Below are 19,979 nucleotides of genomic sequence, written 5' to 3'. Positions count from 1 at the left end.
TGGCAATAAAGCTTTTCTGATTCTGATTCTGATGTGAGGGCTTCTTCCAACACTGCTGATAAATACTGAAATCATAGTTCGCAAAAATGTGCTGGCTGCAGCTTCAAATTAAGTAATTGAAAGACGTTCAGCACTGGCACTTGTCTTTTTGACATGTTAAAACATAATGATCAATCAATTAAATAATTAGTTGATGAATCATAGTGGCTTAAAGCTGGTTGTTAGAAAGTCCAGGAATGTGCTTTTTACAGAGCACTGTGATGTGTGCCTCATCACTTTTTAAAACCTTGCCTGGTTAAAATAAATGTATCCATCTTATATGATTGCTTATTAAAAATATTACTTAACATTCAGTTTTCAACTTCCCAAATTATATTTCTTCACTGTCATTGCAGCCATAGGTGCAAAAGTACAATGACTGTTTAAGTAAAAACTGAGCTCAGGCTTGCTTGCATCTGCACATCCCAGCTCCTGCACCCCTCTAAATTATGCAGCCAGTAAAGGCTTCAAATTATGATCTTTTCCCAGAAATGTAGAGGTGCTCATGTATCGCACAGCCTTGAGGTCTCAGATAATACACAGTCTCTGCAGCAGCTAGACAACGAGCAGTAGATTTGTCTGCTATTACATGCGATAATGGGATAAAAGGAGGATCTTTGTACATTAAAAATAAAAACACCTTCAAAAGATGTCTCATGCCGCTAAGGTACAACATGTGACTGTGACAGCTGCAAGAATACAAATCCTTTTAAGGAGACAGACTGTGGACAGTCTCGCAGATCTGAGTACTGAGCCCACTGTTGAGTGGTTACACTCATTAATAGCTCGATGTGAGATCACAGGCTTTTCTGACATTAGTCAATCTGAAGCTGGGACATAGTAACACACAAAGCTTTTTTTAACTTCAATTTTAATTTAACTTCTTTTTTTTTAATACTGTATCAGTGAGTTTCTATAAACCAATGAAATCCAAGAGCTACATGTTGTGTGGAGTCATGCTGAGGGACAATTTGTTAGAGAAAAGCTCCCTCTAGTGTAGGAATGAAAACACTCACACAAACAAAGCTTAATGACAAGACACCGCTAGAACTTTATCATTTTTAATAGGATTTTTCATTTTGTACTTGCATGGGTAAACCAACAAAGTATATACACATTTGTCCTTTTGGAGAAATTAAAAAAATAATAATTATTGAAAGTGCATATATGATAACAAAAGAGAAATAAATTAACATAGAAGACTTTGACACAGTCTAATGAACTACTGGATTTCAAAACACTTAAAACTCTTACAAAAAATACAATAAGGAAAAGTGGAGAAGCAAATGGTGGAACAGAGGCCCTCAAAACAGAACAAAGAGCCTCATGAACTTGGTAAAACAAGGAATACAGTAAAAAAAAAAAAAAACATTAAGTGGAAAAAGCTCCACAAATGCAATGCACTGTATTTTACAAAATGCTTTATGATTGATACATTAGACATCATAAAAGTCAAAAAGCAAGGGGAAACGTGCTATGCATTTAGCACTATAGTGTTCTTTGTTAGCTTAAAAACATTAAAATGAGATTCATGACATTCATTCATTACACAGCTCATTGGTTTCGTCCAAAAAAATACAAACTATCCATTACAATTTGTTTTGCTTAAGGCTTCTGAAAAGTTTCAGTATTATATTTGTAGTGTTTACATCTGAAAAAAAGCCTCATATATCTGCTCAAAAATAAAATCCAAAAACAATTTTACCCCAAACTCACAAAGTAAGTTACTTATTTTGAGTCCTTTATTATTAAGGACAACACACGGCCCTGTATTGCTGTAGTACTACAGTATTTGCAGAATCTGAAGTCTGTGGCTCAAATGTAGTATTTGGGTATTTCACTTTCAGTGGTTGTTGCAACTTTGATTCAGTGGTAAAATGCTCACACAACAATGTTGCAGATAATGTCATTAATCAATGGTTTCATCTTAAAAAAAGGAAACCGCTGTGTCACAACAATAACTCAATGCTGGAGTCTCTAATCTTAATCAACTTTTGCTATATGCATTTTAACAACTAGAGTGCTTTAGGTTTCATATCCGCCAGTTATCAGGAACAAAAAAATAGTGGTGCTGCTTTAAAACATGTTTGGAAGTTGTCATTTGTTTGCTATTAAACTTCCTGTTCCTGTTTCGAATACAAAAACAATAGAAATCACATCCATGATTGCAATGATTGACGTTGCATAAATACTACAAAAGTATTAACTGAATTTACATTTTAATGTCTTTGTTCATACTGTAATATAAAACTACAAATTTACTATCTTTCTTTTTGCATTTAGCTATATATATTTAAATTTAATTATTTGAGTTGCCTTTATATTAGAGACTGGCCACATCTATGATGCAGCGGAGAACATTTCAACAGGGGTTCACAAACTGTTATCACTGAATCAATGGAAGACTTTTTCACAACACATACATACATACATACATGAGGCTATTTAGTAATCACAGAGATTATCGCATCCATAGTGTTGTCTCTGCTGGTGTACAACAGTTAATATTAAACATCTTGTGAAAAGAAAAGAAATTAAAAAAAGGTCGTAACCTACCAGTTTGGTAAGAGCACCCAGAGAGCACAGATCAGCAGAATTACAAAATAAAATACTGAGAAAATATTTAAAATATATAAACATTAAATGGTAGAATGCTAAAAATAAATCAGATACTTTTAAGTTGAATCCTTATAACTGTACAGATGAAATAGTCTGTAATTTACCATTTCTAAATATTGGAATGGTGTGCAAATAAAGCAATGGGATATACCAGCCATGCTCTGCTCTCTATTTTACACAGCTGCAGACTCTTGCATAGTTAATGAAATACATGCATTAGCGTTTTCATGCAATACTGCATTCCTTAATTATTCTCAATTCTGTACATTGACAACAAATAAAAAAAACAGACAATAACTGCAGTGAAGAAAGCTAGAGGAAAATCCATTCTGTAAAGATGATTCATTTTCTCGTACATTTTACATTGATTTTTGAAATCTTTTTTTAACAGCTATGTATTTGGATTAATTGGAGATATATATACTTCTTGTCTGGTCTTTAATTGAACTTTGAGCTCTTAAAGGTCAAACATGTTGCCTTTTTGGTCATTTAAACCTCAGCTTCCTTATGTGAATGAGATGATTATTGGATTATTGCTCTACCACCAGGGCATAAAAAACTAATTTTGGGTTTGTTTTTTTATGACTGGAAACAACTTATAAAAGGTTTCATGTTTGTCAGAAGGTTCCTGTAACATAATACAGGACCAAGGTGATACGGTTGACATTCAAATCATACATTACGATTTTCTATAACAGCTCTGCAACATACTACCGAATTTAGACAGTAGTTGCTACTGAATGAGTTTACTGCATGAACCATCATATCTCATCTAATTGTACATGTTATAAACACAAATGTAGGCAATGTGGTGGCTATAAATACAATCTTTATGGATGAAAAATGGTTGGAAAACAAGGGAACAGGCTGCAGCTTTCAGAGTTATGTTCAGCTTTAAGTTCTGTACAGAAACATTACTCTTCTATAGCGTCATAAAAAGTTTGGTTGGAACCCTATTTAAATATTATAAGCAATATACAGTATCCCAGACATTGTCTACTGATCCTTGTTTATAATGTCCAAAAACAAAAATAAAAGGTCAAAAGTCCTATAATGCACTGGGTCTTGGCTACATGAATGGCTTCATAATCCAATAAACTACTTATTTAGCGAGTGGACAAACAAGTATGTGTTATGGCATGATCCAGCTCTAAAACGCACACTAGCCATTACAACTTAATTACAGACTTTAAAACAGGCAAACAAGATGGTGAAAGCCAAAATGAAAATTGTCCTGCTTTGATCCAAAGTGCCATGCACAGGTTCCTGATGGATTCTAACGTTAATTAGAAAAGAGCAGCTACAGGAATACCACCACATTTAAACAGCAGTATGTTATTTCTATAGTCCATGACAGTTTGAACACAGTATATATTTTTATAATGGTAGGACATTAAAAGGGTCCAACAAGGTTTTGGGAGACTAGGCTGCTGGCCAGCTATTGAGAGTGATAAATACAGAGACAGCAATATCACAGGTCTGCAGCACATCAACTTCACACTATGTTCAGTCATGCTGTGGGTTTTGTTATTTCTGTGGCCCAATTATTATTCTCAACGAATCGCTGGTAAATAAAAATAAAACATCGATGGGTAGAAGTAGTGTCACTGTAAATATCACTTTTACCTGCCAAAAGTGCCCTCGTGAACAGCTTGTTGTGAAAATGAGTTTGGACTGTTTACTCCAAAAACAAAGCCTCTCTGACCCAAAACAACTTCCACAAATTCTAAGCCAAGCCCATTAAGGCTGCTCATTTGCTCAAACCATGCACAGGCCATTTAAATAACATACATGCATGTTTAAATTGAGTGGTATTTCTTATGAAACCATCTGAGAACCAATGTAAACTTGGTAGATGCTACAGAGAAACAGTTAAGTGAAATACTATAGATCTATAAGTCAGATTATGTTTAAAGTATAAACTTACTAATGGTTGGAGTTTAATGGCATAAACACATTCAATCATTAAAAACACACTAACGCTGGTATCTAATTTATGAGTATTGCAACAGCATGTGGGGTAATTCACGGATAATGCTGACTGTTCAAAGAGAGGCCGAGAAAACATGACAGCTGCAGTACCAATATCCTGCCTCTGCCTCATTGTACTGCAAAAGAAATATACCAGGCAGTGTCTGATAGTTGAGAAAACTCAGCCTATTTGCACAACTGCTCTGAGACGGTATAAATGGAGTTCTATTATTTATTAATTGGTTCACTAATCAATACTCTGTTTCAGCCTGATGAAGACAGAAAAATTACATTGTCTTCTGCAATGAGGTACCGCAGTCATGATAACTGCTGCAAACAGGTTTCTGGCTCACTGAAGTGTGTGGTCACAGTCCTGAACATCGGAAATTGAAAATATGCTCATTTAAGAAATATCAGTGTCAGAAGACCATCGGTCTGTTTCAGCACCAGGTGTAGTAAAGAGGTGATTTCTTTAAAATGAACCCTGAAACATTGAAATGAATGTACCCTTTTACCATTTGAAGTCTAAGGCCTGTTGACACTACTTTATGATATATCTTAAAATCATGACAACATATTAAAAATGAGATAATTACATTGTGTGTGTGTGTGTGTGTGTGTGTGTGTGTGTGTGTGTGTGTGTGTGTGTGTGTAGATATGACTGTTCTGGGTAAAAGAAAACTACTTATCTATACAAAGTGCGAACAATACAACATTCCTACTCAGTGATGCATACAGTAGTTGACTACTATGTTGCCAAAGGCAATTATTTGTTTCCATGTACACTATTGAAAGGCGCTTTAGATCATTTTCTCATGGAAAGGGAAAAAAAATGGGTTATATACTATATACTTTTTCAATATCTCTACGGACTCTGTGTGTGTATTTGTATTCTTTCATTTTAAAAGGGTTTCATTCCAAAACACAACTTCCATATGCATTTGATAAAATATATTTCTATCAAAAAAGTACTAGTATTAAACAAAAATAAACTTTTAAAATATTTGACAACTTGTCTCAATGTGTGTACCGATTCTAATTCCTTCTCATCTCAAATCCTTCTCCGTTTTGGTCCAGGGCCTGCCATCACCTCTGTAGGTCTATGATTTTAATGTTCATAATCAAGGGGGGTTTAAAATCATCTGATCTGATTGATCGGCTAAAAACAATCAAGGAGAACTACGGCGAACACTTAGCCACTATTATTTCCGAATGAAACTCTTTTGTATGTGTGTGCGTATAGGTGAGAGTATCAACTCCGTTTCAGTGTTTGTCCAGAGACTTTTTTTGATGTTACGGTTCTGTTCTCCCTACTGTTGAGAATTAAATGCTTATACAACAGCAGTGAGGTTAATGCATCAAAAGTCATCTTATTTCCATCTTAATCTAAATAATGTTATTCTACAATACAGATTATGCATCGTAGGTGCATACAAGGTGAAAATGCTTCACACGCGATTACTTTCTTCTAATGCACAAGCTGCTGCATTTTAAATATGGTTTCATCAGCAGGATATTTTACAAGCAAACTAAATGTAATGTTTGCAGCGCTTCAAAGATATAACAAGCTTCTTGTCTGAAGGAGAGTTAATTGGATTTCAAGATTGCAACAGGGAATTCTGTCAGCTGTCATATAAGCCTTCAGTATACACAATCAAGCAGGTTATGCTGCACAGCTGAATGTGTATGGCATGCTGCTCATGTACCTTCCATGCCAGAAAACATCTCATGTGTCAAGCGATTGTCACGCTCGCATCAAGACCATACCTAATGCTCAATAGGTGTAACTGGTAACAATACACACCGCTTTAAAATTTAGAACTGCCGGCATACCAAGCGACTGTTTGGCACACAAATATGCAGATGATGTACAGTACTTTACTTTTTATCCAGTACAGCAAAAAATACTCAAGGCTGGCTGCCAATATTCAAACCTCAAAGCCAGAATACAGTATGTATCTGATGTCAGTGTGCAAAACCATAACATCAAAAATGTGTCTCTTTGCAAATACGTCTGGTGCTCGCTGAAGATTAGGCACAAAGAAAATAGCTGCATTATGTAAATTCAATGTTACTGCTATGGATATATCATTGAGGCCTCTTTGTTGTACGTGCAGGAGATTGCATGCTTGAGGAAAGCTTTCGGGAAGATGCCATCCTTTCAAGAGGCTTCTTCCCGTTAGAGGGAGACTTGAGACTTACTTCAGAAGTGGAAGACTTGGACTTGCCAACGTTTAATAGAGTGCGACTGAGAGAGCTGGGGGGCTTGGAAGACTCCTTTGTCTCGGACTTTGTCTCACCTCCACGAGTCTCTACAGATTCAGTCTTTGAAGACACAGCTTCTCCTGCCTTTCCAGTATCACCACCGATGTCCTTGGCTTGTCCATTCTGCTTGCATGTCCTCTCTGAGGCCTTTTTGGCAAGCAGGGAGCTTTTTCCTAAATCAGCCGACCGGCGGCTTTCCCTTTGTCGGAGGGCACTCTTGAAGAAAGACAACCCTTTTTCCTCAGATTTGCTGCTGCGCTGCAGGTCTCTGGTGGATACGCTGGGTGAGCGCAGGCTAGTGACAGAAGAGCTGCTGCTGGAGCTCCTCACAGGCCGGCTGCTTTCCCCACTCTTAGACAGCGAAGAGCGCGCTACCAAGCTGCCGCGGAGACTGTCAACCAGGGGACTAGTGTGCATAGAATCTCTGCTGTAGCTCCTTTCTACCAGCCTTTTCCGACTACTCGTGGTGCTTTTCTCAGTGACACTGGAATTCTTCTTTGTAGTTGGCGAGGGAGAAGCTGAGGACTGAGGTGTGGAGTGGACGAATGGCTTACGTTGCAGCGTCGCATCTAGGGGTTGACTTGCCTCCTTTGTTTTGGAGGAAGTTACACCGGGTGTTGAGGTGCTTTTCTTGGCATTTACACTCTTTTCTTTAGTATTGCTCGCCTTTTTGCCTTTCACAGGTGTACTGGAAGACGTCTCAGCAGTGCAGGTCTTATGGGTTGAGCACAAACGTTTTTTGGACGTTTTCTCTTGCTCCACTTTGCCGGAACTCTTTGCGGAGCCTGTGCTTTCTGCCTTTAAAGCGAATCCTCCGATACTACTCTTACGTTTCTGTTCTTTGGAGGGGGTAGCTTGGGCGGGTAGAATGTTTTGGTCTATAGCTGTAATCTGGTTGTTGTTTTCAGTTGCCTCATTTTTGGTGCTCTTCTTTTCCACTGGAGTGGGAGCCCTGCAGTAGATCATGTCTAGGAACCTTTTATTGTTGTCCTGGTCACTGACGTTGCTCTCCATCATAGACAGGGGAGTTCTGCTGCCAAAGTAGCGTTCATGTCTACTGTAGCTGCCAAAACAGGACGTGGAAACTTTGTCATCACAGGCCTCGCCTATCCTCTCTAGAGGAGGAGAACATCGAGAGTCGAAGGAGAAACGTGAGGGCGAGTTAGATCTCATGTGCAGATTGGCAGAGAGAGACCAAGAAGGCTTTATCCCGCTGTCGCTGAAGGCTAAAGGGCTAGCCATGGACGACCTGGAGGACAAGCTTTGACGCTGAATGCTCCTCACAAAAGGGCGGACAGAGAATCCTCCTAAAAAACAAAAAAACATTTTATGTATTTATCTATGTATTTTTTGTTAAAGACGCTCAACCGAATGTTGAAAGTGCTGTTGGAAACCCCCAATTAATCCACATTACAAATACAACAACAATTGCATTGTGCAAAAGTGTTGATGTACTCTCACTGACTATAAGAACTGAAAAGTAAATTTACCAACTACATTTTGTAATTTGTGCCAAAATATATTTTAATAGCTTTAGCTAACTAAAGTGTGAAATTTTGTAATTATACATTTAATAAATTAGTAAATAAGAACTTCAAGTAATGAAATAATAACTACTATTATGAACAGTGTTGATGCCACAATTAAAGTAAATGTGTATTATAAGTAACAAAACTGGTAGCATGATAGCAAAATACATTACATAATTTGAAAGCATTATCCATAGTGAGATCTGTGAATGTTAAATACCAGTTTGCCTGGCCAAAATTTTTGGGGAATATGCTGACCCTGTATTCTGGAGGGTTAAACAGAGCCTACATTTAACCACAAACTGCAGCCCAAGCCAACATCTGTCTCAGTTTGGATTTACTCGGTATGCAAGGTTTCCCACAGTACAGAGCTCTGTACAGCATGTTTTCATGCTAGTCCCAGCCAGTTCTGACAGATGTCGCGTCACTTTCTGCCTTGTTCTTGCATTATTCTCCTTCTTTAAAAATAACTAATGGAATTTTGGAGTTGGGATTTGTAAATTCAGGTGGGAGAGTTCCTGCCTATAAAGAGCTTTGGTAAACATTGGGGGTGTCTTTTGAAATATTGCCAGTGGAAGGAGTAATGCACTTTGTACAAAGGTTTGTTTTGAGACACAATTAAGGCAAAGCTGTCTCTTTATAGCCATTTCCTTTGTTCGTTTTGGTCTACAACTGATGGTTTAATGTGTTCTGTTTTATATTGGTTTTGGTCTACATCCATCCATCCATCCATCCATCCATCCATCCATCCATCCATCCATCCATCCATCCATTCTCATCCGCTTAATCCAGATCGGACAGGTCAAGTAAGGTAGCCCAGATGTCCCTCTCCCCAGCTACGGTTTCCAGCTCCTTCTGGGAGATCCCAAGGCGTTCCCAGGCCAGATGAGAAATAAAATCCCTCCAGCATGTTCTGGGTCTACCCCGGGGTTTCCTCCCAGCTGGACGTGCCTGGAAGACCTCCAATGGGAGCGACATAGGAGGCATCCTTACCAGATGCCTGAACCACCTCAGCTGGCTCCTTTCAAAGCGAAGTAGCAGCAGCTCTATTCCGAGCTCCCCCCGGATGTCCGAGCTCCTTACCCTATTTCTTAGGCTGAGCCCAATCACCCTACAGAGAAAACTAATTTTAGCAGCTGGTTCTTTTGGTCACTACTCAAAGAACATGACCATAGGTGAGGGTTGGAACCTAGACCGACTGGTAAATCGAAAGTTTCACCTTTTCAACTCTCTCTTCACCACAAGGGTCTGGGGCCCCCTAGGAGCCAGACCTGGGAGGGGAGTTCGCCGGCGAGTGTCTGGTGGCCGAGCCATGCTCTTGGGGCCCGGTCGGACACTGCCCGAAGAAACTACATGGCGCTTACACCTCCACCACCCTGGGGACCCACCACCCACAGAGATGGTCATCTGGGTCGGGTGCATTGTGAGCGGCAGGCGGGGTCAGGGGCCTGGGCGTGCCAATCACAGGCAAGGCAGATTAGTTTAGGGGTTGGGGTTTTGGCCTTCTGAATTTAAAAAAAATCCAGTCTCATCTTGTGGGTGGATGGGCATAGTTTTGCTTCTATAAAGATCAAAAGCTAACTCAGAGCTTTGTGCTTCTGTTGGAACTATGACTATGACATTTTAAATATGAGTCAGAAGACAGCAGCATGTGCATGTAATAAAAAGGCAGCACCACAAAGAATTACAATCTGACACCAATCTGACATTATATATATATATATATATATATATATATATATATATATATATATATATATATATATATATATATATATATATATATATATATATATATATATGCCCCCCACGGCAACATTTCTGCCCCCCACGGTATCAGAAATAGGGCTGCATTGTTAGAGTGCATGTCGGAGAACGCTTGTATTTTAGGTGCATTATTTACATGCTGAAGTAGTTACACTGCATAATACACTGATAATGTAATTAATAGTGTGTTTATTGTTATTTGCTACAGAATGCTTAGCCTATATATCAAGATCAAAGTTGGCCTATATAGTAACTCAAAAAATACAATTCAATCCCAAATGAAAATATGCTTCATTGTGTGTGTGAATAGAGGTGAATAAATATATTTGTTTGTGTTGCAGCGAAGTGTCAGTTCTGTTTCTCATATATATATATATATATATATATATATATATATATATATATATATATATATATATATATATATATATATATATATATATATATATATAAAAAAAAATATAAGCATTGTCTCACCATCATCTTCATTACGTTCTACTGGAAACTCTACTGACTCAGCCAGTGATGCCAGAGAGGTGCGTCTGGATGAGGCTCCAGAGGCTAAGCTAGCAGGCCTACTGCCGGGTAACCTGTTGATCCAGTGGTCACAGAGGGACGAACTAGTGGAACCTGCGTAAAAAAACAATAAAAAACTAGAGTTTAGTTTCAAGGTTCAGAGCCATCATGAGTCATATTATCTAGTTATTTTCCTCAAATAATATGGCAATTTGGCATGTGTTGTAGGTACATGCACAGTGTTTCCCCTAGGATTTTGTTAAGCGTGGGGGAAGGTTGCACGACAGCGGAATTTATGTTTTAACTGGCTATACCAGCAGCACACACACACAGCGTAGGATTGTGTGAGTGACAGGCGAGATGGAGAGCTTTTGCTTTGTGGTGTTTATTCTTTCTTTTATTATTTCTATATTTTATATATTTTTAAACCTAATGTTTTTATTTTGTTTAAATAATTTTATATTAATTGTTTTGTATGTTCTGAGTCTTCTGTGCAGCACTTTGGAAACTTTGTGTTCGTAAAATGTGCTATAGAAATAAAGTGGATTGGATTGGATTGGATTGCTTTTGGGATTGTTGTTCTTCAGTTTTTTGGAGCTGGCACAGCGCTGTGAAAACATCAATTTACTGTCACCTGTTATCAGAGGACGCAGGTGAGGGAAACAAGAAATAGAAACAGAAACTTTCAAAATGAAACTGCCAATACATTCATTCACAGTCATTAAGTCGTTTCCTGTATATCGGTAGTTTAATTTAAAAGCAATAATGACACTTTATGATCCATTTCTGTGTAAATACACGCATCACATAAAAAAATAGAAGACCGTCCTGTTTTTACGCTTGTAGAGCAGATCTCCACGGAGCATACGCACCACTGCACGCTGCTCCAGTGCCCGGTGTAGCCAGTTTCATTGATTATAGTGGAAGTGTAGTGTCTGCTCCGCATACGTTACGCGTGCAATGTTGCCAGCCCGTAAGTTAAAATGAGTTGAACTTTTAAGGCGAGGAACAAGAAGCAAATCGCCTGTACTGTATGTCTTATATCCCCTCAAAACAATGGTAGGGATAACACTGCATGCATATTGAAATCATAATCATAAAAATCAGAGTAAGGCTTTCCTCTAATTAAGATGTTTACATCTTGTTTGTTAGGTTCTCTTCAGTATTCAACTTTAAAACCCTTATGGTTAATGGTATGTGGTATAGGTTTGTGGCTATGTTCATGCAAATATTGCAATAAAACTAAACTTTAGTTTACCTTTATTACAATCCGACTGGAATTCTAAATACAGCAGATATTACACAGACGGTAGGAAATAAATACTGACCAGCAACAGAGCTGTTGGCCGACCAGGAGGGAATAACTGTCCTCCGCTGGTAGAACAGTATATAGGCCGACTGCTGACACACATCATCGTCAGCTACTGGTGAAACCTCGCTGTCATCAAAGCAGTACCACTGACCATCGATGGAGTTCTTACAGTACGCTGTGAGCGCGAAGCAAATGGAAGAATGGGTCAACAAGGATGATGAACACATAACTATACAGTCTAATTCCCACGTACAACCTTCCAACTGTTACAATTGTTTTTGCATCACCTGTGTAGTGGCCTCCATGCATGTTTCCATGGTGGTTGCACACAGCATACAGATCATACAGGTAGTCATCTGGGTTTCTTCCCAGGCCGTATGGACGTCTCCATGGCGACCAATGAGAAGGTAAACTCCAGCTGCTCTGGCTTCTCTTAACCACATGAGGGGCCATGTCCATGCCCATCAGCGGGAACCTCACCATGTTTTGCATCTTCACCCTCCGGTCTCCCTCCTAAAACAGAGGCCAAGGTAAAACGGAACAATATCTTATTTTAGTGTCATTTTGTGTGTGCTTTCATGAAAAGTACACAGTAGCTACAACCATTACTGAGGAGGATCATTATATTTCTGATATTAGTACCGACATCATATCCGAGTTTCAGTACAAATGCCTGAGTTTCAGTGACAAGTTCTTGTATGGATTTGTTTAAAACGGACAAAGATATTTAATATAAATCAGAAACAATCTCATCAAAGAATAAGAAAAAAAACAAATTTGATTTGATGCGATCTGTTTTCGATAATCAGTGTTACACACACATTTTGTCAGTACCAAAAAGGTATTGAGGTTTGATATCAAGCCCTTACCCTAAGGGCCTATCCATAACAAGGGAATGCTCAGATTTCTAACATTAAGTCCAACACAAACACAGATAAAAAAAAAGAGCAACAATTTTATGCATAATACAATTAAGAGTGATTCTTGCTCTTGATACACAGAAAGTAGATCTCGTTCCACATTTCTATTTGAACAATGTTTAATTAAGCTGAAATACCTGTCTGAACCTTTTGAGATGCAGTATGAGCACATCCGGCAGCGTCCACAGGCTGAGCTTAATGCGGCCCTGCTGCAGCTGCTTGCAGTGGGGACAGCGCCAGGCATCGTCTGGGGCCAGCTGAAACACACACAGCCCAGGCAGCAGCCATCAAGGACAAGCTCCAACCACACTGCTTATAAAATAGGCCCCACACAGGATAAGGCCTTGAGTTTTTCTCTCATTTTCCTCTATTCTCCTCCAGAGCAATCAGAGGCAAGTCAACCCACAACGTATATGTAAGACTATGCTCAGATCATTCCAAACATAGAATTAGGAGTCACATACACAGTAAAGCCAGAGTGAAAGGCTTTTTGAACTTTAGCACAGTCATAATAAACCGGTGGGGAGGACACACATGTGAGGCTATACTTCAAAATATACTTACCACTGACATGTGCCAAGACAAATCTAAGACTTATTTTCTAATGTCAAACTACTGACTGTGCAGCAATCAACTGAGTGCATTTGTGTGGTCAAAATGTCACCTGCTCCTCCTTAGTGTAGAGCTGAAAGCACTGAGCAAGAGTGCAGGCCTGCGGCTGATGATGTTGTTCCCTGTGCAGATACACGCTCTCAGCATCAGGAATGTACTCCTCCTCAGTGTGTCCAAACAGACTGTGGGAACATGAAGCGTAGCTCATTCATTCAGCAGCAAAGTCTTAAGAGGATCATAAGATCTGCCTTGAGATTTTGGTTAGACAGATTCCTATATCAGCAATGTAGTAGGTTGGCTCGACAACAGTACATTTACTGGATAATCAGCAGAAGATCTGGCACTGCTGGATCTTCCGCCGGATGTCCCTTGGGACCGATTGTGGAGTGTGTGTGTGTGTGTGTGTGTGTGTGTGTGTGTGTGTGTGTGTGTGTGTGTGTGTGTGTGTGTGTGTGTGTGTGTGTGTGTGTGTGTGTGTGTGTGTGTGTGTGTGTGTGTGTGTGTGTGTGTGTGCGTGAGAACCACACATAGTATTTAGCTTTAGTGAGATAATAAGAGCATACGTGTTGTTGATTGTCTAGGCGGACCTTCAGACTCTGGCATTTACTTGTGGTTTGAAACCGCAACTTTAAAATTAAGCCCATTTGTAAATAGATTAAGCTTTAAGTTTATTTTTCAAAAGCTAATATTGTGATGAATAGCAGAGGCACCTACATTCAAGGACTCAAAAGAGGTTTAGTCTTGTAGATAGCCTTTGTTAACTTGACAGTTCATACAGAAACCCTGCACAATGTCTGACTGTCAACATATTGGTGTATGCAATTTCTGAAATCCCATATATTGTTTCAAATGAAGATTACAGCAAACAAATGTCAACACCTGGCTTATTTTCATTCAGTGTAAAAAAAAACACATACTGTAGATAAAAATAAACAGACTACAGAGCTCTAGCAAATATTAATCTTATTGACTCACTAGTCCTTGGTCTCTTTGTCCCACTCTACCACAATCTTCACATGTGGTGGCCCCCCTTGTCCACAGGATTTGTATGCTCTGCAGTGGAAACAATTATAGTGGGAAACAAATGAAGTCATTTAGGCAGTTTACATTAATAAATGGGATTTTATACCCCTCATGTCACATCAGGCTAGTGTGAAAAAAGCTTTTTCTGGGCAAAGTTGTGTGTGTACTCCATGTGTAATTACAAGCAATTTAAAAATGGGTCAGTGTGAAGGACATTTCTCTAGAGGATGGGTTAATACAATATGGTAAATTAAATTTAGTTACTCTCGAAGAGCAGAGAAGATAATATAAAAGTTTAAATTATATTTATTTTTAATTATAAAGACAAGGTTAGAATTCAGAGCCATTTTAGTTCTCATGAAAGAACTTACTGATCAATTACAGTAATGCCAAAAACTATTTGATTATACTTTGATTAATGCACCTCTATTGAGCAACAATGTTGAGCCAAACGTGCTTAACTGGCATTTTAACAAACAGTCAAAATCATGTTAGGGCATGTCATCTAGGCAGGCCTATGAGAGAAAAAGAACCGATGAGGAATGTGTGCAAAGAGAAGATTAACAAGACCGATTCACCCCATTACCTAACTAAGATCGTGCCTGTCTTTACCTTTGTACATACAGTGTTTATTTGGAAAAGGTAGATAGTAAACAAGTAAAAGATCCTACAGACATTTGATTCAATATTAAAATGCTAATTAAAATGGGCTCAAAGTCAAAGTATGTGTATTCTTGCCTAGTATAACATTCAAATCTGATTGTGACTGTTTTTCGACCTTTCAACATAAATGGCTGCAAATGCCTTTTTATGTCAGTAGGCTGAAATTTATGAAAGCATACTGTATGCACAAATACATTCTGCATTAGTAACTGCAAGATTTAAAAATCACAAAATCCCATATCATTCATAATAAACCACAATATTCATTTTTGGACAATACATTCAGCCCTAAACAAGCAGTAAACAGATGTTGTATTAAACAGAAGAACTGACCTTTCCACAGTTGGGTGACACAGTGGTCGCTCATCTTGAGGAAGGAGGTAGGTGATACCAACGACGCCAACCACCCGAAGACTGAAAGGTCCAACCTATACAGAGACACCACTGTTAATACTTCTGTGAGACTAGTACATTAAAAAGGTGTAATCCGAGAAACAGGGATGCCCATTAATAATTTCAATAATAGTAATTTCACAATAATTTCACTCAGACTGGAAATATTTTTTTATCCGTCTGTCCAATTTTTAAACCGGCTTACTGTGTGTAGCGTCAACTTATTTACCATACAGATTAACCTCTTGTTCCTCTTCCTACCTGAATGTATACCCCTGGCCTCAAAAGATGACGCATTTTCTCCAGGATCTCTTTCTGTAGAGCATCCCAGGTCACAGTGCACTCCATGTACAGTACAAAAGGCAGTCCGAACCTAAAACATAATGTGCATAGCTTTGTTAGCGGCTATCAATTTCTCCTGGAAGCTTTGAACACCGGTAGCCCATTAACCCATTGCTACTATTTTTAGGAACTACCAAAAACTGGATAATATGTTAATGGGGTAATGATACCCCAATCTTTATTTTTGAAAAGAACATTAGAAAGGGGCATGTGAGGACAAATTAGCACCACAGAACATAGAATATTGGGATTGTAGTACCTCTTTCCTTGGTGGCCGGTACAAGCCCTGTTACACACCAGAAGGATAATCTTTTCTGGTCCCAGGTTTTTATTAGGTGATGCAGTTAAAGGAGTCATGGCCCCTTGCATGAAAGATGGAGTCCTGCTGATTTCTGTCGCATACTTCAAGTTGTTATGATTCAGGTTTGCCAGAAGACTTCCTGAGAAACATACAAACAAGCCCCGATCGATATCCTTCAATCAATTTAAGGTGAAAAAAGCGGTAGATTTGCAAAAATCTTAAGTATGATTTACCTCTTTTTGTGCGTATGTTTTCCAGTTTGAAGGTCTCTGGTGTCTCGAAGGCAAATATGGAATCACTCTCTTGAATGATGTCAAGATCATCATCATCATCACAAAATGAACGATGAAAACCATCATAGTACATTTCAGTCAAAATAAACTGAAAAAGAAGAAAAAGTACATTTAAAAAGAAGTGTCCAGTTTCTTTAATGTTTTTACAGTTATTATTTTACAAAACTAACAGTCATCATAATATAGTTTAGTTTAGTTTATTATAAGGATCCCCGTTAGCTGACGCCTACACGACCAGCTAGTCTTCCTGGGGTCCAAAACAACATTAAATCAGACAATGTAAAAAAAGTTCATGACGCATACAATATCTACGTATAAAATAAAATAACAAGGAAACAAACAAAATACCCAACCAAAAACAATATGACTCCTTATACTGCTTTAGTCTTCATTTACTCCTGTGGCATTTTCATCCTGCCAGCTTTAATCAATGTCAGCACTCAGCTGTTGCATCCCCTAAGGATAACTGTGTTTCAAACTGTCTATCCCTGTATATTGAGTCCACTTCATAAAGTAAAACTGGGCTCATAACAAACTACTGCTAAGAGGTAGAACTGGCTTTAGGAACAGTGAGCTAACATTGTGTGACAGTAACAATATAGTCCCATTGTGTCAGACCCTGAGCTGATAAGAGACAGGAATAGCACCTGGTCCATTGGGATCTTGATCTCACGTGCCACAGCATCTCTGAGGCGGTAGACAGTGCTGTTGAGGGGAACAGCAACTCCGATCCTCATGCAGTGAGAGTACTTCCCCTGATAGACCACGGTCACATACAGGGGCCTAGCAAAAAACACATTTAACACACAAAAAAATTCTAACACTCTCTTAAAATACGTTACTATGCTAGCAGAGTTTCTCTTGCTTTAAAGATATTTTTATTAAAGATTTTTTGTCAGAGATTTATTTCTCTGGAATGAAGACTCCCCTAACATGAACACACTTTTGTTTTGGTTTGAAAGTGCACGCCCCTCCTACACCTGTTTGCTGCTCTTCCTGCACCCTCAACCCCCCACACTCCTTACACACCAGGTTACAGTATTCCTTCTGTAACAACACATTTTGGCTTAAGGTTCTCGTAACCTTGAATGGTGTCACCCCTTTGACGAACTTAAATACATTGCGCATTGTTAGATGGTAGAAAAAATGATAGAACAAACAAACCTTTTTGAAAACCTTAGAAAAATATTGTTGTACCTGTAAATGTTTACCTTAGTTATGCACAAGGGATTACTGTATACACCTTATAAACCAGTAATAACTGGTCATGAACATGTAAAAACATGTCAACCGAGCACTGTTAACTGATCAGGCTTTCATGCTGTGTAGCACAGCTCAAGACACACACACACTTACCGTGTGTGTGGCAGTGGGATCGGTAAGGAGATGCACAGGAAGGGATCAAACGTATTGCTCTGCTTCTGGCAATGTGGGCACGTAAGAGAAGACCTGGTGGGAAAAAAGTGTAAATCCTTAATATGGCAGAGAGATAATGTGGCCATTCTGGAAAAACATGTTTTACTGGACATGAAGCCTACCTGTACTGAGCCTGAAACAGTTCTTGTACAAACGAGCCAGCGGAGAGGGGAGGAGATGGACCCTCTATGCTTTGATCGTCTTCTTCAATAGGTGGCTGAACAAACACAAATGAGTTTTACTAGTCAGATTTATAAGTCATGGGCTAAATAATACCAGCCTATCGGGGTTCATAAGAAAGCAATACTGCCTTCATATATTTTGTTGTTATAAACTAGCTACAGGGAATCAAGAGGAAACAATACCAGGCAAGCCTAGCTTATCTTAGCAGGACTGTGAATGCAGCTCATTGGTAAGATATACTGAGTGACCAAACTTATTTAAACACCTGTAATCTAACAAAATAGCCCTGCAATAAAAACTGGAATATCTATTTTCAGCCTCTCAGACAACAATGAATGTATGGTTGAGCGATGAGGGGGGAAATGTGACACAAGCATTAGCATTTAAAAAAACAAACAAACAAAACAATGCCCGTAACAAGTAGCCTCGCAAGACCGTCCTGATCTCACAAGCTCCAGTTTACTACTCGCAGATCAGTCTGGCATCTTGAGATTTTTGGAGTTGAGAAATTTGGAGCCGTTCGCCAAACGGCCAACCAATCAGCGTTGGTTTTGAGGCGGGTTTAGGTGTGACGCAATGAGAAGCGACTGTTAGTCTAAACAACAATGCAGCTTCCACGGATGAGATGAGCGTAGCTATCTCGCAAGTTTTATCTGAATTAGAATAAAAACGGCACTGGAGGCTTTTCTCGGAGGAAAAGATGTTTTTGCTCTTCTCCCGACTGGTTTCGGCAAGAGTTTGATCTGATTGGTTGATTTTGCCCGTCTATTACCAACATAGGTGGCGATAGACAGATGGTTTATCCAATCAGCTAACCAGTATTTTCGTCCCTTCCCAAAAGTTCTCCAACGGAAAGTTCCCAGATGGATATGCCGAGCAAATGTGAAGCAATCCATCTGGCGGAGTCAGGTTACGTAACAAGCCCAAGTCTTCAAAACACACCTTTATAGCAGGCCGGATGTTGGGGTTGACGGTGTTGAGGTCCTCGTGTACTCTGTCCAGCAGCCACAGCAGAAACTCCTGAGCATCATGCTGAGCATTCCCTTTGAACTGGGTGGCATTTTTTTGACACAGTATTCTGCAACAAACAGCATGGTCCCAAGGTTACAATGCATGCAACGACAAAATCTCTTGAATGTGAACTTAAATATGATGGTCATGAAGTTTTATTAAATGCAGATCCCAAACATAATTTCAGCATGCATTGGCAAAGCATTTCTTTCACAGGCGGTGGTTCCATACTAGGGCTGCACAATTTATCGCAATTATATCAAAATCGCAATATGGACTCATGCAATATTCAAATTGCAAGGGGGGCGTAATATTTGTTAAAAAGGCAAAAATATGTGTCAAACCATTTTAATTAAGAATTGTGGTGCTGCAGAGACGTCCCAGCCTACAAATCTTATCCTACAGACTCAAGAAAAATCTTTGTTTGGTACAGATCCTTGCAAAAAAAGAAAAAAACATTCTCATTTTCTAATTTTAATATTTTTCAATGAAAATGAAAATAATGATACAAAAATGATCATTCCCTCCAATATCATGAAACATATCGCAATCGCAATATCAGTCAAAATAATCGCAATTTGATATGTTCCTCATATCGTGCAGCCCTATTCCATACGGACAATAAATTTACCTTAAACTCCCTGCTATGCTGCGGGGTATACTCAAACGTCCATAAAGCCCGCACAAGTCCTGACAGCTGCTCTGTGACTTCTCCTTTGGCCAGAGGACCCTTCTTCTGCAGAAGTACACCATTGGTCTTTGGTTTGTCCTCATCCAGCTCCTCGCCTTTGTAGTGCTCCAAAA

General features: G+C 39.0%; 1 protein-coding gene across 1 annotated transcript; it reads right to left on the bottom strand.

Moving 5' to 3' along the window:
- Positions 1–1,084: 1,084 nt before the first annotated feature.
- usp31 (ubiquitin specific peptidase 31) lies at positions 1,085–19,930 on the bottom strand. The gene is made up of 16 exons (XM_028598771.1): positions 19,807–19,930; positions 19,107–19,242; positions 18,104–18,198; positions 17,922–18,014; positions 17,213–17,348; positions 16,506–16,653; positions 16,231–16,411; positions 15,891–16,002; positions 15,570–15,664; positions 14,526–14,603; positions 13,603–13,732; positions 13,076–13,195; positions 12,306–12,531; positions 12,035–12,193; positions 10,668–10,820; positions 1,085–8,201 (listed from the first exon to the last, which is right to left on the bottom strand). Exons 1-16 carry the CDS (start codon positions 19,926–19,928, stop codon positions 6,718–6,720), a joined length of 3,468 nt encoding a protein of 1,155 aa, XP_028454572.1. The 5' UTR covers positions 19,929–19,930; the 3' UTR covers positions 1,085–6,717.
- Between the last annotated feature and the right edge of the window lie 49 nt (positions 19,931–19,979).

This window comes from Perca flavescens, chromosome 15, assembly GCF_004354835.1.
Source record: "Perca flavescens isolate YP-PL-M2 chromosome 15, PFLA_1.0, whole genome shotgun sequence".
Classification (NCBI taxonomy): Eukaryota; Metazoa; Chordata; class Actinopteri; order Perciformes; family Percidae; genus Perca; species Perca flavescens.
Note: the sequence above shows the minus strand (reverse complement) of the source record. Positions and strands in the feature narration are given on the sequence as shown.